The following is a 24,221-nucleotide window of genomic DNA, read 5'->3' as shown; positions in this document are numbered from 1 at the left end:
CGAGATGTTTGAGATTAATGTTTTCACCGGTTAGAGACTGATAGCTTGCCAAATTTGAATTTCAAATTAAATACAAGTTAAATCCCGATTGAGATAGTATTGTTAACATAACTATTAATTTGCGAGCCTTAAGTTTCGTGTTATAGTTAATAATATTTGTTTGTTTGTTTGTTTTTTTTTTTTTTTGAAAATTATTGTCGGATTTAATATAGCGGAAAGACATCTTGATTCAGAGTGTGAAGGAAATCTTCATTTACTATTAAATGAATTAGCGAATTTTTCTTGCAAAACGTTAACCGTAATTGGTGTCATACAGGAGAGGTCCTTGACTAGCCTGAAGAAATGGAGTATATGATTCCATGCTTGAATTGAAAGAATTTTACGAATTATTTGATGATTGCTCGATAGAATTTTTTTTCTGAAATTATTTTCACTCCTATTACTACATGTTTATATTTTTTGATGGGATCCAGAACTCTTTTGGCAACCAGGAGAACTACAAACTATTGTAATTTGTTGTAATAAAAATTTTGGTTCTGGAAGTGTTTGTGTTGCCATTTATTGAAATTAATATTAATTTGTGTTGACTTTTACCTCTGGATTTCCGACTGAAAAATAACAGTTACGCTTTCTTGTTGCTTCCTCGAGTAAAGTATCTTCTCCAGCCATTGTTGGATTGGTGTTTTCCCCACCTTGTCCAATAGGCTGCGGATTGCGGCGTTACAAAAGGGAAGTTAAATTAGAAACAAATTAATAAGAATTTACCATAAGAATATGGTAATATCTTAATAAGAAAATTATGCTATAACTGAATTTTGTGGAACCAACTATACTCAGGGAAAAATTCCGTGACATTCGAGGGAGTGTTGGAACGCTTCTGGCTTTATTACCCTCCCGTACACATAAAACCATGAGTGTAGCCTCATATTAAAAGCTAGTATTTTAATACGTAATGGTGCAAATATGGTTCTCTTTTGGGGAAGGAATATTCTTCGTACAGCACCATCCAACCCTGGATAGCTCGTTTCAAGATTAGATGCTGTGAATGATTTGATACCTGAGGACACGAGAATACAATGTCTCTCCTTTTCTTTCTACACACACACACATATATATATATATATATATATATATATATATATATATATGAACAACTCTCCGGAGCCTGTTGGGCTCACTACTGACTGTATACTGGACATGTGCAAGCTTTCAGCAAAGTTAGGTGCCAAAATGTTTATAAAGTGATCAGAAGAAGGAACGTGTTGAAGCATCCAAAGCAGAGCTTGGCCAGTTTTGAGGTTAGTAGTTCGAATCTTTTGGCCTGACTAGTGATTGAATATAGAATATAGTTTATATATATGATCCTGATTTTAAAGATCAACCAATGGAGTGACGCCACTCTGGCTCTCCACGACCAAGGAAGTTACAAACCCGAAAAATTAGCAAAGAAGGTTGTGGCTTCAATTTTCTGGGTCTGGTATTCTGTTGGTAGACTACGTACCTTGGAGTTCTGACATCACCCGCGAATATCGTGCTAACCTATTGAAACAGCTATACAAGGCAATTAACACAAAATGCCGTGAAAAGTTCTCGAAAGGGATTTAATTTTCCACGACAATTGTCCAGCTCACACATCCCACGTTTTGGCTGCCAAGTTGAACACTGCATTCCAATTGCTCCACCATGTTCCCTTGTTCTTCTGATCTGGCTCCCTTCGATTATCGCTTGTCCCCGAATTTGGGGAAAAAACTTAAGTGATATTATTTTGAGGACAGTTTTGTCGTCCAACATGCTACTGAGACCTGGTTTCAGGCCCAGCCAAATAATTTTTTTTTGCAATGGTTAGAAAAGGTTTCAACACCGCTGTACCAAGTTACACCAGCCTCAGGGGAGAGTATGTTCAATAAACGTAATTTCATTATTGCTGTAGCTCTGTGGGCAAGGCCAGGAACTCTTCAGCATATAAAAATTTTGCGTCAACTCCTTGTAATATATTATTATTTGTTATTGTCCAAATATGGGGAAAAGGGGACAAAGTAGCGATTTGTCATTTGTTGAGATTTTCGATGGTTTCAACTCTAAAGGAAATATGGTGAACGACGATTTAAAAATATGGCGGAACAATAAAAAAATGTAATATGTCAGTAACTACAATTTTACATGGTAATGATTTCAAAGCCCGCTAAGCCATAACGTATCACTTTTATTATTATTATTTTTATTTTTATTTAACAGAACGTGTTTTCATATTGGTTTAGTTGGGAATGGAATTTTAGTTATTATTCTGACATTTTGGGCATTGAAAGATACAAAAGTATTTTTTAAAAATTAATACTGACAAAAAAAAAAAAAGTGAAATATCACATTTTACCATCTCACCACAAAATTATTGTCAAGAGCAGTGTACGAAGAGTTGGATTGCATTTTCAGCATAAAATATATGTTTGATAAGTGATGCTCTAATCTAAAATGTGATGCTGGTCGCGTATGTGAACTTATATTCGAACTATAGCATCATAACAGCTCATACATATTATGATTCGTCTTTCATCAGTTCCTCTTTCTTTGAATACTATGATTGTAGTTTCATGAGCAATTCACTAATATTGCAATGTGAGGCAATATTCACTGCTGTTTGTTTAAAATGCAACTGAACCACCTCGCATACTATGCTTGATATGATATTGATTCATTTCATAGCAGAAACTGTCGAAAAATTACACACTGGAATTTTGACCATATTCTTCCCATAGTTTGTGGGAATTAGAAACCTTTAATTTATTGGGGGCGCGGTGGCTCAGTGGTAGAGCGTTCACCTCCGGTGCTTTGGATTCTTGGTTCGATCCCAGCTCGCGCCGTGTGGACTTTGTGGTGGACAAACACTGTGCTTGTGGGTTTTCTCGGGGTTCTCCCGTTTCCTCCCACTTTCTTCATTCCACCATTTCACTCATCTCTCATCATCACCGTCTCCTTTGGCCCAACCGGCGTAACCATGGGACGTAAAACTTAAGATTTCATTTTTCATTTTCCTTTAATTTATTGTCTCTCGCTGAATATTGTTGATTACACTATCCCAAAAAGACAGAATTTTGACGCCAAAAGTTATTCCTCCCTATATATTTAAAGTGACAACAAAATATTTATAATGTAAATTATCCTTGCACTTACCACTCGAATATTCCTACAAACAACGTTCCAAACCTGCAAGGGATTCTTTATCAAATTTGGAAGGAGTAAACGACAAAAAGGAACTAAAATTAAAGTGAAATCCTATGTGAATCTGTTGCATCTGTAGGTGATTTCTAAAACGTAGAATCCTCCCGGAGGATTCGTCTTCCTACTCATCTGGGGCACTGTTATGTTACCTGGCTTCATAGTTGACAGCAAACCTCCTACATAATCCAGAATTGTAGTCCGGCTAATTTCTATACTCCGCCATATTGCAGCTTGTATCACCACCACTCGATATTTAATCGTTGTATCTGAGAAAGTGTTTTCCAGCATCGCTCTTCCCTTGGTAAGTTCATTCGATGTTATTCCTTACTGTTTTTATTTTTCTTCTTCCTGGTTTTATCGTCCGTGACCGAGACTCCAGAGAGTCGAAAACTCAGAAGGACAAATAATATACAGGAATTACAGAAATATGTAAGTGGAATGATAGAGTTTCTGACCATGGTTTTACATTGTGTAACTCCATACATTTTTTAAAATAAAAAAATATAGCCATAACTAACTATGTTGAATTATTATCGGACTTAAATATAAGTTTTGTTGCGTTAATGTCTTGTGAATTATTGTATTATTGTGTTGCAATAGTACACAAGTTGGATATTCCCTTTCTGCATCCATTCTGTATTTTTTAAATTTTGCGTAAAATATGTATTTTTATGGCATCTACATACAGAAGCAGGAAAACTGGTAAGTCCCACCGCTTAGTAATCCATGAAATAACTTTTATATTTCGGTACGACTTTCTCCAAATATAGTGAAACCTGTCTATGTTGGTCACCATCGACTCCACTAAAAAGTGGACAACTGACAGAGGATAAGTGTAATCGATATGTTTTAAAACAGAACTACTAATTTTATTTGATAGTAAAGTTTAATAACAAATGATATAACAACTACTTTTAAACAAAATCATAACAAAATACAGTACTAGGAAAATTAGTACAATATACTTGTTTTCCCTGCAGCATCGGTTCGTAACAGGAATGCTCATCGCGCGACACTTCTGAAGAAATTCACGGGTTACCATATTAACCACTTCATGATCAGTTTTTCCTGATTTTCTCTTTCTGCCATTATAGCAGTTTCTTTTCTTTTCTTTTTCTGGCCTTAATTATTGCGTACCTGTTTTTATTAATGCTCCCTACACCATAGCTTTTGATATTTCAAAATGAACAGATGCTGTACGTTGACTCACATCTTTCTTTTGAATCTTTATATTTTCTTCATTCAACTTTCTACGTTTCGAATCCAGTGTGAATCCGTAAATTCAACAAATCCTCTTCCACAAAATAGAGCTATCACTGAACGCACAACAAAATCGGAAATCGCGCTTTCGCTATTTGCAGAAGGAAAAACTTTCATTACAACTGACTAAAGAATAATGTATTTTCTGTAAATAATTTTCGACAGTTGTAAAACAACGAATCAGTTGTTAATACCAATTTTATTAATGATGGTTCATTGCATACTTTTTTTCACATACACATTCTAATTTTGACGTTAAGCACCTGTTGTTAATGCTGAGCGACAAGTGTTTCCTCTAAAGCAAAGAATCCTTGGAAAAAAATCGTAACGAAATCCACAGCTGAAAAGCTCTACTATCTGTTGACGAGATATTGATAACCTCTGAGGAACCGTTAGTTGAAACGGTTACCATAACTTGAGAATTGTCCAGAATTAGTAAAATTTTCAATTCATTGAAGAAAGGCACCAATACGTATATTGGCTTTGTCACAAGAGACAGGGTAAATAAACACAACCATTTTTTTGAATTCCTGTACGTGTTGTTTCTTTTTAACTTCTTCCTTCTTCACCCCTTCATCAAGGTGGTATTTTGGTCATTGACCTCCCAGGACAAATCATAGAAATGCATGCTTCTGAGTTTCCATTCACAGATACAGTACATCTGCCTCACATGTAGCCAATATGAAAGTGAATCACTGCTGCTAAGTTCCAATATAGATAGGCGGCAACTTACAAAGTATACATAATATAAATCTTATGAGAAAATGTAAGTTCCAAAAAAATAAGTTTAAGATAACCAGGTGGCCAAATTAACAGATTTTATTGTATTAGCCTGATTTTACAACAGTATGTAAACCTATTCATTTTTGTCTTGTTTCCGATTTTATGAAAGGTTACGGCGCCAAGTCTCCACATGATATTTCTTAAGTAATTTTATAAGATAACCATTTTTCCCTCAGATTTTAGAAAGATACTTTACTTTTATCAACCACTAAGCTTTTTATGTGTCTTGTGTTTTCTTTACTGGTATCACTTCCGGAAACAATTCTGCTGCTATCCTCAGTCAGACAATGAATGGAAGAATGTTGACTTCTAAGATTTTTACATTTTATTCACCTTAGTATTTTTGCAAAAAAATAATAATACCGAAGTTACTGTTTTAACTATTGGTAGTCACCTCTCCAAATACTAGTTAAAAAGTTTGAAAATGATAGTCGTACACAATAAAGCAATATAAACAGACCTAAGTTATTAGCAATATTGACTTTTCAGGAATTATACTGGTAAATACGTTGTATGATTCTAGTCTCCGCTATGTTTCGTTTATACTTTATGGTATTCTAAAATCTATTTTTAACCTTTATGAAGCAAATTAAGTTCATTTTGAACATTTACTGTTTTTATGCAATAAGAGCATATTCCATATTAATTTATGTTATTTCAGAATAGGTGTTATATGTTAATTTCTATTTGCGTGTTTTGTATCCTGGTGCTCTAAAAGACTGTAAACCACACTGATCAACGGCAAATAGTCTCCCAAGTTGAAGATTGTTTAACGAAGGATTGGGGATGGGCTGCTATCGAAACTAGGAGGTGTAAAGATACGAAAACAGGCACTAGTGGTTTCCACAATCTAGCAATACATAAACTTGTGAAAATGGGGAAGTCAAAGACTATTTCTTCTTCGAAATGGACACACATTGAGGTGTTACTGGCGTTCACAAATAATATGCAGATTGAAATAAACAAGTGTTTGGAGATAGTGTGTCATGTGTCAGGGTATTACAAAGGAACTGAGAGAACTAAAGAGCACCTAGGCCTGGTGAAAGAGAAAATATGGCTTAGAGCGAGCTACAGCATAGGTTCCTAACTGACTTTTTTTGAAGAAAGCATTTCAGGATTTCAGAACAGGGAATTAATCTCAGAAAAAAAAGGAATGTTGCAAAAATTTCGTCAAGGAATGTTCGGAGAAGGATATTTCAAAGTAGCACGGCGTCCCGTAACCAACATAAATTTATTCCAGCCATGACGAAAATACGGTTTACTGGTTTACGTTGTATCAAAACCACGACATTTGACAACGGAAGAAAGAAAACAAATACAATAAGTTAATTTTTCAAGTTAATATATCAAAATAATACTAATACTAATAATAATAATAATAATAATAATAATAATAATAATAATAATAATAATAATAATAATAATAATAATAATAATAATAAGTAGCAATTCATTGGAGGTAGGTATTTCAGATAATCGTTATCTTTATTTTATTTCACAAATACATAAAACAGATATCACGTATGTTTTCATAGGTAGTGCTCAGTGATATCATTTAAGCAGGAAAAAAGATTGCATATAAGGTAGCATATAAGACAAACTTCAGTAAAAGCTTAGAAAACAGAATACATCGAACCATACGTGAAAGATCTAAAGTAACGATCTCGAGTGTTATTTCGATGTGTGGACTAGGCAAAATCCATGTTGCAATAAAGAGAAAAAAAATGAGGAGTGAAAAATATAAGGTCATTAGAGACTCTGTGCTGCCAAACAATATAAGAGATTTCCATCTGGCAATGAAATATTTATACAAAATGGTGCACCTTATCAATCAAAAAACTCAGGAACCTGTGTCGAAGAGAACTTCTGCTGTCAATAACAGGATAATAACCCAGACATGAACACTAAAAGCCGAAAAATAGTTCAAATATGAACTCTATCTAGTCAATGTAGTACGTGCTGACATCAAAGTCGAATAGCCTTCGTGAAAAAAGTAATTGATAGAACACATCCATACCCTTTAGAGAAAGGACATTGAATTTTCAAATTCACGCAAAATATTGTTTGGTACTATGGCAAAACATTTGAAGCCTTAACTGTAGACAGAAGATGGGTTATACCATGTACTGCCATATATTATTGTATCAATAACAACTCTGATATGCACTTAGATTTAGAGAATGAAAGTTTTCTTTTACCCGGGCAAGGAGTAGTGACGCGAAACACATCTTCTGGGTACCAGCTACAAAAGACTAGCCTCTCCTACTCAACTCCTATTCCCACCTCTTCGTGGTCCTTGGGAGTAACTTGACGGCTAAGATGGAGATCGGGTACTCAGCCCCGGTGGAAGTCAAGGAGCCAAGGCGAACGGGAAAGGGATGGGCCCTCCTACTGGGGGTGACAGCGCTGGGCTAATCACCCGCCTGCCACTACTAATTGATTCAGAGAAGACAACGAAGCCTCGGAACATCAGATGGAATACGTCAGAAAAGATCATTGCAACGGACAAGGTTTAGATTTGGAACGTGAAACATAAAGAGCATAACAGGAAAAGAACTAGAGCTGGTAAACGAAATGAAGAAGTACAAAATCCAAATACTGGGAGTAAGTGAAATTAAAAATAAAGGGGTAGGAGAAATTAAATTAGACCAGGGATACGCATTAAAATACTCGGGAGTACCCAAAGAAAGCCGTGCCAAAGAAGGAGTTCGAATCATTATGAGTCCAAAAGCAGATAGCAAATGTACGGGATGGGAGGCGATTAATTCAAGAATATTGGTAGCTGACATAGAAATGGAAGAAAGAATAACAGCTATACAGGTATATTCCTCAATGGAAGACGCAGACATAAGAAATATTCTATGCAGAACTAACAAGAACATTCGAAAAAGCACAAGAAAGAAAGAGACATATACTTGTAATGGATGACTGGAATGCACATATAGGAAACGACCCCAGAAGAGGGCACGGCAGCATGGGAGTGTACGGCGGAGAAGCAACAAGAAACGAAAACGAGAATAGAATGCTAGAATTCTGCATTGACAATCAGCTTATGATAGGAAATACATATTTCAATCACAAGATGATACATAAGATCACATTTGAAGCGGAGGGAAGAAATGCTAAAAGCATCATAGACTGCATGCTATATACAAAGCCAATGAAGTACGCAGTACTAGACGTCAAGTCAAGAGGAGCAGAATTGAGCACCGACCATAGGCTCCTGATTATGGATACCCGATTCTATCTGAAGAAAGCAGCCAAGCCCAGAACATACGAGAAAATAAAAGCAGAAGCTCTAAAGGATGAAGATAAGAAGAAAGCATATCAGGAAATGTTAAAGGAAAGACTAAATCGAAATTCAGATTGCGAAGAAAGACCTAAATGAGAAATGGAAATACTTCAAAGAGAGCATATTACATACAGCAGAAGAAATATGTGGAAAAAGGAAAATAGGAGATAAAATCAAGAGAATAAACTGGTGGAGCGAGGAAGTGAAACAAGTAATAAAAGAAACGAAAGATGCTTGGAAAAAGTATTTGAAAACACACATAGTAGAGGACAAAGCAATATATATTGAAAAAGAAATAAAGCAAAGAGAGTGGTACAGGAAGCAAGAACAAAAGCCTGGGAAGAATTCGGAAAAGAAAGAGAGGAATACTGTAGAACCAACAGCAGAAAATTCTGGGTACTCATTAAATCTCTGAGAGGGAAATACGGGACGAATATAAAATGTATCAGAAATGAAAACGATGAAATAGAGACAGACATACCGGGGATACTGAAGACTTGGCAGAAATATTATCAAGAAAAATTTAAAGAGGAAATAGTAGAAGACGAGGATGGAGCAGAAAGAGAAGACATTAGCCAAAACTATGAAGAAGAGGAAATTTCCAGGGCAGAAGTCGAGAAAGCTATAAGAAAAATTAAAACAGGGAAGGCTGGAGGAAGAGACAATATCAGCCCAGAATATATCAAATATGGCGGAGAAACAACCAAAGACTGGCTAACGAAAATATTTAAGGAAGCCTGGAGACAAGAAACAATACCGGAAGAATGGGAAGAGAACATCATAGTACCTATTTATAAAAAAGGAAATTCAAGTGACTGCGATAACTATAGAGCAATATGCCTATCTTCAGTAATACAAAAGATGTACTCGGGAATACTAGAAACTAGACTAAGAGAACAAATAGAAAACAGATTAGAAGAAGAACAGGCAGCATTCAGACCAGGAAGACAGACACAAGACCACGTATGTACGATCAGAACCATCATCGAAAAGGCAATAGATAAAGGAAAGGATACATATTTAGCATTTCTAGACCTAAACACGACATTCGACACGGTACCTAAGAAACATATATGGAAAGCACTTGAACGATAGGATATATCACAAAAACTAATAAGAGTAATCAAAAGACTATACCACAGAGTAAGGGGAAGAGTCCGAATAAATGGGAAAGAATCTGAAGAATTTAATACGGAAAAAGGCATCAAACAAGAAGACTTCTTAAGTCCATTACTCTTCATAATATTTATGAATGAGATACTGAGGAAATGTAAAAATAAACAACCAAGAACGAAAACTGGAAACTACACCCAGTCTACACAGTCCCTCGTATTTGCCGACGATATAGTCTTGATAGTTGAATCCCCGAGAAAACTACAAGGGATAAATATATGGAGTGAAGAACTGCAAAGACATGGAATGAAGATAAACCACAAGAAAAGTAAACTGATATGGATAAACAACGGCGGACAAGATGCAAAGGCTATGATCACATGTGAGGGTACAGAACTGGAATGGGTGGAAAGCTATGAGTACTTGGGCTCCAATCATACACAACAAAGGAAAGATAGATCAAGTGATATTGAATAGAATAAATAAAGCAACAAATGCATACTACCAGTTATACCCAACTGTCACTAATAAAGGGGAAGTGGGAAGAAAAACAAAACTGCAGATTTATAAGACAACTAACATATATTACCAGCATCGCTGGGTTGAAATGAAAATTTAAATGCACAACTCCGTATCTCATTTGTTTAGTACCCGTGAAATATGCTGTTTGCATTTTTAATGGCATCGATTTAAACAGCATCGGAAAGATCATTGATCATCTCGGCGACCCCGAAAACCATTGATTCGACACAAATATTGGTCATTTTCTATCATTTATATATATATTTCCCCCTGCCCATGTTGCGGGATATGCCATCGGAACTGTCACCGTTCATCCCAGCGACCCCCAAAAATGAGGATTCAGCACTAATATTGGTCATTTTCGATCATTTTTAAATATCTCTTCCGCCCTCTCCCCCAAGTTGTGGGGTTGAATTTCAATTTAAACGGTTAAGCGACCCAGAAAACTATAAATTCGACACTGATAGTGTACATTTTCGATCATTTTTATTTATCTCTTTCTCCCCCTCCCCAACTGGCGGGGCTGATTTTGGATCTAAACCGGATCGGAAATGTCACTGCACATCTGAATGATCCCGAAAACTGTGGATTAGACACTAATATTGGTCATTTTCTATTATTATTATTATATATAGCTCCCTCTCCCTCTCCATCCATGCTGCGGCACACATCAGAATTGTCACTGTTAATCTCAGCTACTCCTAAAACTATGGATTCGACACTAATATTAGTCATTTTCGATAATTTTTAAATGCTTATCCCCCTCCCCTACCTTGTACCCTCCCCTTACCCAACAATCAGGGCTGAACTTGGATTGAAACAGCATCAGAAGTATTACTATTTCTCTCATCGACTCCGAAAACACTGGATTCAACACTAATATCGGCCATTTTTGAACATTTTTAAATTTCTCTCCCCCCTTCCGCTCCCCTACGTTGCATTGTCAAAGTGAATAGTCTAAAGTAATCCCTGCCCCTAAACTCATGTATGTTGAAAATTTGATTGAGATCGGTCTGGTGGTTCAAGAGCGATGAAGTCACAAAAAAAGTCATTTTAAATTTATTTTTTTACATATATATCTCCCCCTCCCTCTTCCATAGGTTGGCACGTCAAAGTGAAACGATAAGAAACACCCAAGACCCGACCCTCATATATGTTGAAAATTTGATCGAGATTGGTTGGGTGGTTCAAAAGTTATTAGGTTCTATTAGTTTTTTATTTATACGTTCCCCTCGCCTTGCCCTTCCCTAGGATCTACCGTTAAAGTGAAATTACAAAAATGTTTCCAGATCCGAACCTCATGTATCTTGAAAATTTGATTGAGATCGGTTGGATAGTTCAAGAGTTATTAAGTTACAAAAATAGTCACCTTCAGTCTTATATAAATTGATTTTTATATATATCTCCCCCTCCTTCTCCATCCCTACGTTGCTTCGTCAAATTTAAATCATAAAAGCGATCCCAGGTGTGAACCTGATGTATGTTGAAAAATTGATCAAGATCGATCGAGTGGTTCAGGAGTTAAGTTTTACTTATTTTTTATACCACCTCCCCCTCCCCCAACCCTCAGTTCTACCATCAAACTGAATAGCCTAAAACCAGCCCAGCCTCAAACCTCATTCATGTTACAAATTATATCAAGATCGGTCGGGCGTTTCAGGAGATTTAGAGTCACAAACATAGTGATTTTCAATTATATATACATGTATATAGATATACAAACCAATTATAGAATGTGGAGCAGAAAGCTGGACTAAGACAGACACAAATCAAAAATACAGGCAGCAGAAATGAAATAGTTAAGACGGATTATGGAAAAGACAAAGAGGGATAAAATTAGAGAATTGGAACAAACACCCCCTGAATAGTGATATCGAAAAGAAACAACTGAAGTGGATGAGACATGTAATTAGAATGGAAGAAAACAGAATACCCAGAAGAATTTTAGAAGCCAGATCAGAAGGCCGAATAACGAGGGGACAACCAAGACGGATGTGGATAAAATAACATCGAGCGGATAGCAAATAAGAAGGGGAAGACGCTGAAAGAAATGAAGAAATTAGCTGCAGACAGAGTAAAATACGGACGATGGACCGAGGACCCAACACCCAAACGGGTACAAGGGAAAGATAAAGAAGAAGAAGAAGAAGAAGAAGTTTTCTTTTAAAAATATGCCTCAGTTACCCACGCCTCTACAAGACACAACTATGTAAACGTACTCTTAACAATTTGAAACTGTTCATGTTGATATTATAAAAGGATGAAGGTTGTCAATTCTTCACTTTTGCCAAATTTGATACATAGACAAAATGCTTCAAAATGCTCTGAAAATAACAGGAAAAATAAGTGACCTATTCAATTTTACATTATTGAGACTCGCATTTTTTAAATGTAGCTATTTATAGCACTATTCCAATTCATGTCAAGGATATACCCTGATCCAAATTTAACAATGGATCATTAGTCCGAATGTAATATGACTCAAGTCACCCCAATGTATGAACTATCGCATTGACAAACAGCCTAATAAACACCAATATGTGCAGTGTTGTTATGAAAATAATGTTTGTAATACATAAAAAAAAAAAAATAAAAAATAAAAAAATAAAAAAAATGTTTCTCAGTATTTATGAGTGATTTGCAACAAATCTTGAACTCAATTTCTTCGAAATTTCGTTGAAATTGAATGACAATTTAGGACAATACGAAAAGGAGATCCACTTGTTCTTGGATTTTGGTACGACTTTGTTAGTTACGATATGACGTAAGTCAAAAGTTCCTTTTTCTTAATTTATGCAAAGCGTGCTTCGAATATCCACTTTTCACCCATTTTAAATATAATCTCTATTTGATTATTTATACCTTCCTCCATTGATACCTTAAAAGAAATTCAACAATAAATTAGAGATATAATCTTGCAAGAGTGAGCGTATTTGTTGTATTTCAAAATCATAAGCAGTTCGCTAGTTTCCAACATTTTAGTAATAAATTTGTTGTTGAATCTGCTGAACGTGAAATCAAGAAAATCCAAACTATTATCTATGTTGTACTTAGTTCTGAATGTGATTTTGGGGTGAATCTGATTAAGTTCCTGGAAAAGTACCTGAAATTGTACATCTGTCCTGTAAACTATAACAATGTCCTCAGCATATCTGTAATATTTTATAAATCTAAAATGTTCCTTTCCGAAATTTTACTTTCGAAATGATTCACGACTTTGTTACCTAATAACGGAGAAAGTAAACTACTCTTGACAAATCCTTCTACCTGCTTATGCACGTTGCTTTCACAGGTAAAATAATTCGTCTGTAAACGTGAGTCTGAAATCTTAATATTTTTATAAATTTCCAATCATTAAATGTGTTAATCTTGAAGCATTGTTGCGAATACTCCAAAGATAAATTCTGGGGAATCGATTTAGAAATGTGTACTATATCAACAGAGGAAAATTTTAGTTTGTCAGTATTAATGAAAAAAAAAAAAAAAGAAAAGAAAGAAAGAAAGAAAGGAAAAACATGAATCTGTTTTTAGATTTAGGATGTTGTAATTGGTATTCTTAAACATCTCAGTGTCATACTCTATCTATTTGGTTAATCATTTCATTATGAGGTAAGCAAGATGTTATTTACCAGACACAATGGGTCTTAAATGAACCCCTTCTCCATGTAGTTTAAGGGGAGCATAGATAATTGGTAACACAGATTCATCAATGCGTAAGACTTTAGTAGTATACCTTGGTTTTCAAATGATATATTACGATTTTTTTTTTTTTTTAACGATATCAGGCAATGTATTAGAAGCTAGAATTAGATTTATCAAGTTCAGAAAGGATTTCCTCTCTATAATCATTTTTATCCATGATTACAAACCCCGGGTTCGACTTTCGGTGGAAGAGTATTGGAAGTTTAACGCAGTATGGTGGGTTTGGATTCGACCTTCAACTGTAGGTGATAGAAAAGAACACTAAATTTCAGCAAACAAATAACATGATAGTAAATAAACTCTTCCCCTTGTCAGGTTTCAGACACAAGCAATTTGATGACTCTAGCCATTCTTATTTATTTATTTTTATTTCACTTATTTGTTTATTTTTTGAAGTTCTTCAACTGATCTTTCAATTCTTGGCTAGAGTCGTTTGTGATTATCCGTAATAAGAAAACTATTACAAGTTAGCAATCCTGTTTGCCCTTTTCCGAGTCTTGAATTGTGAACAAGTTACTTCTTCAACTATAAAAATGAAATCCCGAAGAGATATCAACCTATTCATGAAACTAAATTTTAATCCTCTTGTGAAAATTTCGTTGAATTTTTCCAGAATTTTATCTTCAGACAAGTTCCTGTAAAAAGAGTGAAAAAGTGAATGACTGAACCAAGACAGGTTCACTTTTTTACTCTTTGTGTATTATCGAATTTGCATCTACAGATGATCTGGTGTATAAAAATTTCGGTTGTTCCCTCCTTTCATTTATATATAAGTTCCTGTAAAATTTGTTATAATTAATGACATGGTTTTCCAATTGATTATCTGCAAGATTTCGTATGATGTGATTACCTTTACCCGATATATGAGTCAACACGTTCGTATTATTAAGGCTCTGATCTACATTACAATACACAACTACTTGGTCCTTTATACCTCCAGTCTTACTTATACGCGAGTAAGTAATACTAGTTCAATGTTTGACGAAGAATCCCAGCAGAATTAGCTGCTGCAATGATCCATTAAAGTGATCAGCAGCAAAGAAATCACATGGCACATAAAAAGACACATTAGTACCAGACTTTCTGCATTAAAATAAATAAATAAATAAATAAATATACATATACTTATGGATTCCCTCTAGCCTGGCAAGTAATCCCTATGTTCCTTTGGGGAACCCCTCGCACACATCTTGCGGAGTTTTGAAACATACATTTTTCAATCGAGCAGATATGACTTCGAGTGTCATGTTCTAAACCGCACTCTCTACGTTGCGTTGTTTTTGAATTACAGTCCTCTGAATTTCATTTTCCCACGCTTTCGGCACCTTATATCGCCGAAACCATAACCCACTGACAAAAGTTCCACAGGACTTTTTTGCTAGTTTCGGTGTCGGGAATCAGCTTCCGAAGTTTGTTCAAATAGTTTCTTACCACCCTATATATACTCAGCCAATGGCCTTATATGAATTTTGATGTCGAATTCATTATCACCTATGTTTACTAATAAATCTAAAACAATAAATCTTTCTTTTATTTCTTTCTCTACTCTCATTTTAATTTTATGGTGGATGTTAAACCTGTAGTACATAAAATAGGATTCCTCAGAAATTACGATTCAAACTGATGAAGGACATCAGGACATAAGTGGCTATACACAGAGACAGAGATGTTAATCAACGAATGAATGATTACGGTACCGTTTAACAGGGATGTCACCAACGGGGCAGAGAGGTTATTGTTTGCAAGAATACAAGAGTAGTATGTATAAGGATAACTCTGCATTTAATTACAAAAAACACTCATACCAAATATAATTTTAAAAAAATATTTCTAATAAATTTTTAAAATAATACTTACCTTGCACTTTGCAAAACGGGGTTCCACTAATATATTGTAGAACAAGACGCCAGCTGCAGCTATTTGGCATAAATTACTCGCATCAACAACATAAATCAATTTTCTTATGCCTTGGTAATAACTCTTCCAAATTGGAGCCATTGAACCTCCCAGCTCACGGATAGTTACATCAGTCTGTGAATCCAAATGAACAGTTACTATATTTGTCCCCACTGTTGGGATTGTGTTCGTTGTTTCGTCAATGGGCTCATTATTTTGAAGTCTTTTCAGTAATAATGTTTTACCGGATCCAGTAGGTCCAAGGCACAAGCAAGTTCCAAGATTACGTCTTTGAGTCTGAAAAAGAAATATATTTAAATTAATTTACTGTGAACGCTGTGTAACTGTGTGAAGCAAAGTGTAAAATAGCTGCTGGTTGGTTTGAACTTTAACCTCCTCTTTCAGTACACTGATTATATGAGACTTGCATCTCCTACTCTCTATCATGGGATCCGAACCACATAATCTCCCATCGGGATTCGAATTTGGTCTCCCAGAGAATGCGCGTAAACCAACATATACCTACGAGAGACCTCGTGAAAACAACTGTAAGGCTGTCTTAAAATATCGATAGAACGTAACAGCTACATAATAAATGTACACCCATACGCATTAAATTTTGCGCATATGCCGTAGTTCACGATTTCTCGTATTTATTATATTTGTCCTTCCGTCTTTGGATAAAATTGAGGTAGTGGAGATGATAGAAAGCATTCCCTTTATGAAAATGTTTCCAAAAAATATTAAAACAGAACAAAAACTAAGAAAAAAATCTCGATTGAGTCTATCCTGGCCACCGCACTTTCGAGGGATTTTTGTAGCAGCGAAGAAAAATTCAGTAATCTCCAGTAAAGGAGCTGGACACCGGATCGAACCCCAGTCCTTTTTCTTTCTTTTTCTTTTCCTTTTTATAAATTTATTTTAAAATAGGATACCTGTACGATTTTCATATTCATAAGAACTGATAATAAGAAAGTAAGTTTGCTAAGTTTTTTCCTTTAATCTACGTGTCTACTCATCCTTATCTCTTTCTTTAGCATACGCATTTAAATGAAAGTAACACGATAAAAATTCAGCTCGAGGACAGTGTTATGTTCAAAAATTAATTTCAAATAGTTGAGCCGTTTTTCCGATACCATGTTACAAAAATGCTAACTTCATATTTATAATACAAATATAGATATCAATTATTTTTGGTTTTCTTTAAATTGAAACTATATTCGAACTCCTTTTGCCGAATGTATTTAACTGCTTAATGAACTTATAGGACAAATATATTGAATATGACATTTGAAATTACAAACTATTAGTCATCACTAGACGAATCTGCGAAATTATCCATCTAAAACCTACAATTTGGACGCGTGTATCATATTAAATATATCTAGGGGGCGCGGTGGCTCAGTGGTAGAGCGTTCACCTCCGGTGCTTGGGGTCCCTGGTTCGATCCCAGCTCGCGCCATGTGGACTTTGTGGTGGACAAACACCGTGCTCATGGTTTTTCTCGGGGTTCTCCCGTTCCCTCCCACTTTCTTCATTCCACCATTTTTCACTCATTTCTCATTATCACCGTCTCTTTTAGCCTAACAGCATAACCGTGGGACGTTAAACTTAAAGATTTCATTTCATTTTTTTAAAAATATATCTAGTATCTAACATGTTCGCATAAGGGTCGTTGTTGTATGTACTTTGTCTTACTACATTTTACATACTATTACTTTTATTGGAGCGTGCAAAAAGAACTGAAACATTAACAACAAAGGGATAAATTTTAAAGAAAGTTTACCAAGGATTATGCAATGAAGGTATCCTGGAATATACCTAGTGGAACTGCAAACTATTACCATGAACCTTTGTTTGCTCGGTAAATGTTATCAAATTATTTTTCTGCAATTATTTTTGTAAAATTTTTATATTTTCAAAGGTAATACTTGGATTGAGAATTATCCAACTTTATACTTGGGTTGAGAACTATCCCTACTATAGTTTTAACTGACAACTAATAGTTTATGTTCATTATTTCTCTCCATTTTCTCTATAGAGTATTCAGTGGTGCCCACCCCCCCTTATGTCCATGACGCACTCCCCCCAATTGTCTATCCGTAGGTGTTCTTCCATGAAAAAAAAAATGTTTTCGGTTAATTTTCACACACCCTCAAACATATTTATATAGATTTTTACCCCCCCCCCAAATATTTCAATAACGCAGTTTGCGTCATAGCCCCCCTTTGTGGGCACCCCTGCAGTATTACTTGCAAAGAATATTCCGAAAAATGTTTTATTTTAGTAGTACTTCATTAAAGTTTGGTCATATGTTAAAGTTTCAAATTTGTCTTTCCGATCATGAAAACACTAAAAATAAAGTTTCCTCTTTTTATAAATCTTGATAATTTTATCATTTTAAAAGACATAATTCTTAATTATTTTATAATATTCGAATAAAATAAAATGAAGCGAATAATTAGGAAACATTTTGGAACAAAATATTGTTGTTTAACAAAAAGACAGAAACAACATAAAAAGAAAGCTTTACTGCAAAATTTGAGACTTGAACTCATGATCATCGAAAAAGTGAAAAAACGAGAGGTTACAAGCTAACGAATTATTCTAGAAAGGTGACTTGAATTTTCCTTCCTTGGTAAATGGTATATATGCAAATCACTACCACAAAACGCCTTATCGTTACACATATTGAGTGTCTTATTTCTATTTAGTCCTTTGTTTGTATGTAAAATCGTTAATACCTATGCATATTAGGACTGTGCCATTTGTATAATAACCAGCATTATGAGATATGTTCAATGTATTTTGTAATACAGCTTAAAATTCCTTCCATCTATGTAAATTTCGCTGCGAGTTTGCTATGTTTACGAAAAAGGAATTTGGCGATGAAAATTTCGGAGATTTTTCATTATGACGCTTATTTTTTATTATATTATTTTATTTATTTATTTATTTATTTATTTATTATTATTATTATTATTATTATTATTATTATTATTATTATTATTATTATTATTATTATTATTATTATTATTTTTGAAATGTATATTTTCTTCTGCACATTTCCAAAAAGACAAATGAAATTTTCTGTCATAAGAAAGAGAGTTATTTCTATTAATGCAATTTCACAAGACATGCGACACAAATTTTGGACATACACGTGCGTACCTACGCCAACTATCTTTCAGTTTAACGTTCCACGATTATGCCTGTTAGGCTAAAGGAGATGGATGATTAAGAAAGTGAACGATGGTGGAAGAATTGTTGGAATAAAAATATGGGAGGAAACGGGAGTGCTCCAAGAAAACCTACGCCAACTAATCTAAAGTGTATTTACTATTATTTGCTTGTCTCGTGAACATCAACAAAACGAAATATTTTATTCATATCATATTAAGAGCAGAAAATAATATTATTAATAAGACATATACTGAACGTTGTTAGTGACAGAGTACCTTTGCTACATGGAACATTCGTCCCCTGAAAGGTGGCTTTCTCATTGGAGGTTTGGCAACAGAGAAAACACTGTAGATTCATTGGTTGACGCATCCGCCAGTTCGGCTGATGCGGACTATAATAGAATTTTATTCTTCCAGAACTTAACAAGAATTTTAAGTTTCAATTCATTGTTAATTATAATAGGCGATATTCGGTTCATTTCTTTGTTTTCGTGCAAAGCTAAACTACATTTCTAACAACTAACTACCTACTAGATACTTACCATTTGTAGCCAGTAAGAAAAACTTATAGAAAAGAGTTGTGGAAAATTTACTATGAGACGATCCTTCCTTCTCTACCTGGTTTGGTACAATAGAACTGCCTTTTCTACTTTTGCGTGGATATAATTTTTGTTTCAACATGCACGGCAGTGCATGGCAGCCAAGTTCCGCGAAGGAAATGAAAAACTGGCCTGCACTGCCGTAAGCATATTATACACGAACAAGAGTTTTGGGTAAAATCGCCGATTTCGAGGCTTTGTAAAAACGATTCTATTAAGGGTAGAAACATGAAATTTAGAATGTAAGGAGATATCCCACAGATGTACTCATATGCAGCAAAATCTCACATTCCTACCTTCAACCATATTCGAGTACTGGACCCCCAAAATATGCAGTTTTCAGACTCACTGACTCACTCATCAAATTGATTAGGTTCTTCCCAATGAGATAGAAACGTGAAACTTTGCATAAAGGTACCCTACAACGACTTGAGTATGGAAAAAGTCCGAAATCTGAGGAATGTGCTATGGGAAATTTTTTATGGTCAAAAAACTGTCCTTAGCCAGAAAAAAAAAAAAAAATTGTTTCACTCACTCACTCATCAAATTGATTAGGTACTACACAACGAGACAGAAACTTGAAACTTTGCATAAAGGTACCCTATAACGACCTTAGTATGGAAAAAGTCCGAAATCTGAGGAATGTACAATCTGAAAGTTTTTATAGGCAAAAACTGTCCTTAGCCAAGCAAGAAATCGTTTCACTCACTCACTCATCAAATTGATTAGGTACTTCCCAATGAGACAGAGACGTGAAACTCTGTACAAAGGTACCTTATAATGATCTGAGTATGGAAAAAGTCCCAAATTTGAGGAATGTCCTATGGGAAAGTTTTTATAGGCAAAAAACTGTCCTTAGCCAAGCAAGAAATCGATTCACTCACTCACTCAACAAATTGATTAGGTACTTTCCAATGAGATAGAAACGTGAAACTTTCCATAAAGGTACCCTATAACGACCTGAGTATGGAAAAAGTCCGAAATCTGTGGAATGTGCTGTGGGAAATTTTTTATGGTCAAAAAACTGTCCTTAGCCAGGAAAAAAAAAAGTTTCACTCACTCACTCATCAAATTGATTAGGTACTACACAACGAGACAGAAACTTGAAACTTTGCATAAAGTACCCTATAACGACCTGAGTATGGAAAAAGTCTGAAATGTGAGGAATGTGCTATGGGAATTTTTTCATGGGCGAAAAGCTATCCTTAGGAAAGCAGAAAACGGTTCATTCAGTCACTCATCAAATTAATTAGGTACTTCCCAATGAGACAGAGACGTGAAACTCTGCACAAAGGTACCTTATAATGATTTGAGTATGGAAAAAGTCCGAAATTTGAGGAATGTCCTATGGGAAAGTTTTTATAGGCAAAAAACTGTCCTTAGCCAAGCAAGAAATCGATTCACTCACTCACTCAACAAATTGATTAGGTACTTTCCAATGAGATAGAAACGTGAAACTTTCCATAAAAGTACCCTATAACGGCCTGAGTATGGAAAAAGTTCGAAATCTGTGGAATGTGCTATGGGAAATTTTTTATGGTCAAAAAACTGTCCTTAGCCAGGAAAAAAAAAGTTTCACTCACTCACTCATCAAATTGATTAGGTACTTCCAAACGAGACAGAAACTTGAAACTTTGCATAAAAGTACCCTATAACGACCTGAGTATGGAAAAAGTCTGAAATGTGAGGAATGTGCTATGGGAATTTTTTCATGGGCAAAAAGCTATTCTTAGCAAAGCAGAAAACGGTTCATTCAGTCACTCATCACATTGATTTGCTAGTTTCCAATGAGATAGAGATGTGAAACTCTGCATAAAGGTATCTTATAATGACTTGAGTGTGAAAAAAGTCTTAAATGTGAGGAATGTGCAATGGGAATTTTTTTATGGGTGAAAAACTATTTTAGCCAAGCAGTTATCGGTTCATTATAATCATTAGCCAAATTCTAGTATTTTATAATAATCTCTTGGTCAATATGGAAGCTAGTCCGGATGATATTCAACCTACTATATATTTCATTGGTGTAATATTTACTTTCAGAAAGATCTATGACGATTTATCAGCATAATATTTCTGATTAGTGAGATGATATCCATAGCGCATAGCAACACAGCACTGCTTATTTCTATTTAAGTTGTAAGTTCAGACTACTCAAACATTTCTTCTCTGTGCAGTTTTGAAGTAATGTCTTCTCTATTTGGCAACGAGGTAAGGATATTTACAACATAGGCAGAAGGCTTGATTTAATATACGAGATTATGATAATGATTTGAATATATATGTATTAAAGAGTAAATAAAATGATGCTATTATTATATAGTAAATAAATACTGTATGTTCCGTGTGGAAAATATTGTCTTTTGCTGAACTGTTCTAACCTGACGATGCTAACTGAAACAGCACATGTACGGAAGCTGAAAGAAGAATTTTAATATTATAAATAACATGGTGCTGGTTTCTACCGCTTGGTAATCTATTTATATGTAGATATAATGAAATATTGGAATAAGACCAATATATGTACTGCATCATTATATAAACACTATTCATACACTTAATATTTAAAATACATATTACGCAGTTTTAACTACAAGTAGGTTAATTCATCTGGTCTGCAATTTCATATGAAAACATGAAATAAATAATACTTACCAATTGATCATACTATAAAATATGTACGAGGAAATTAAAGTATATGTAATATTGGTATTCGTTACTCAATTATATTCTCCTTTCTACAGTTAATTCTATGTATGATGTTTTAATTACCCATCTTTATAAACAAGCTAAAACTAGATTTTGTCTTCTTACTTATATTTAATTTCTGAGAATTTGAATGTTCCTCCAATGACTGTATTCATTCATATCGTCAGTCACGGTAGTTATCTAGTCCCGTGCGGTGTGATTGAGAAATCTTCATGATTGAATTTACATCCTCATTACCGAACTTGGATTTAAAATACAAAATCTTTCCACGGTTTTCATTCGTGGTGGCGACTCAGTCTACATGCAAGCGCCAAACGGTTCAATTGTAATATCGTCGCCTTCGGTCGGCGGAATGGATGATCGATGTACCGGAAGGTGAGCAAAGTGGATCATTTCAACGCAACTGTCCATAACAACTTGTTTATGAAATACTGACGTAAAAGTCTGTATATTGGTACCTTATAATGACTTGAGTATAGAAAAGGTCTGAAATTTAAGTAATGTACTAAAGGAATTTTTTTTTTATGGGCAAAAAACTGTCCTTAGTCAAGCAGAAATCGGTTCACTCACTGACTGACTCACTCATAGCATTAATTAGGTACTTCCCAATGAGATAGAAGGATGAATCTCTCCATAAAGGTACCTTATAATGATTTGAGTATGGAAAATGTCCGAAATTTAAGGAAGTGCTATGGAAAAAATTTATGGGTGAAAACTGTCCTTGGTCAAACAGAAATCGGTTCACTCGCTCGCTCATCACATTTTGATTTTGTACTTCCCAATGAAATGACCTTAGAATCTTAGAATGACCTGAGTATGGAAAAAGTCCGAAATGTGACAAATGTGCTATGGGAAATTTTTTATAGACGAAAAATTGTCCGTAGCCATTAGGTACTTCCCAATGAGATGAAGATGTGAATGTCTACACGAAGGTAGCTTATAATGGCTTGAATATGAAAAATATCCGAAATTTAAGGAATGTGCTATGGAATTGTCTATGGGCGAAAAACTGTCCTTACTCAAACAGAGATCTGTTCATTTACTCACTCATCATTGATTAGGTGCTTCCAAATGAGATAGAGAATTGAAACTCTGCATAACGGTATCTACCTTACGTAATGACTTGTGTAAGTAAAGGTTCCAAATTTAAGGAATGTACTATGGGAATTTTTATGGGCGAGAAACTGTCCATAGCCATAAGGTACTTCTTAATGAGATAAAGATGCGAAACTCTCCTTAAAGGTACCCTATAACGGCTTGAAAATGAAATTTGAGGAATTTGTTATGGAAAATTTTTCATTAGCAAAAAAACTGTCCTTACAATCAGAAATCGGGAACGATTCCGTCATTGAACACATCATGTGCATAGTGATAATGTCAATCGTCTGAGTGGACGAGTTGGTGCCCTCCTTGCTGGTCTATTGGCTATCACGTGCGCCTTTGGTGTATGGGGTCCTGGGTTCGATTCCCGGTGGGAGAGCCTTTGGAATCTTAACTCTTCTCGATGTTTCTGTGTTCGTGTCCCTGTCGTTCTAGGTTATTAGAAAAATGAGCTAAGGTCACTGAGAAAAATCCGTTATCCGGACAGCGGTATAGTGTACAGATATACGGGACCCTTATGTTTACTACAGAAATCAATACTTAACATACGTACTGCCCTCTTTTCCGCTTAGATGTTACACAATGTCGTTGCAGGATGTCTGACATCTAACAGTCTTCCGTACATTACGTACGTCAGCTATAAGTTACATACGGCCATCTGTATGTGAGATCCTGACCGCCTACATACAGTTCTTTCGTTCGTGCGGAAAGTACGTTTATTTGGAACACTTATACGGAAAGTATGTTTAAAATATACTTTTTCAGTTATACGTTTAGTGTACGTTAAGTTCAAAAACTACAGGATTTACACAGGTAACCAACATTTTTACGTACGCCACATACCTTAGT

General features: G+C 35.0%; 1 protein-coding gene across 2 annotated transcripts in view; it reads right to left on the bottom strand.

Annotated features, from left to right (window-relative positions):
- Positions 1-24,221, bottom strand: part of LOC145688437 (ADP-ribosylation factor-like protein 16) — a 124,752-nt gene that overhangs the window by 72,485 nt on the left and 28,046 nt on the right. For both annotated transcript variants that reach the window (XM_081762668.1, XM_081762669.1), the window contains exon 2: positions 15,746-16,081. In XM_081762668.1, coding sequence (XP_081618794.1) covers positions 15,746-16,081 — 336 coding nt within the window. The remainder of the gene's footprint in view (positions 1-15,745; positions 16,082-24,221) is intronic.

The sequence above is a fragment of the Thermobia domestica genome, chromosome 6, assembly GCF_964235325.1.
Source record: "Thermobia domestica chromosome 6, izTheDome1.hap1.1, whole genome shotgun sequence".
In the NCBI taxonomy this organism is placed as follows: Eukaryota; Metazoa; Arthropoda; class Insecta; order Zygentoma; family Lepismatidae; genus Thermobia; species Thermobia domestica.
This window is presented reverse-complemented; position numbering and strand designations above follow the sequence as displayed.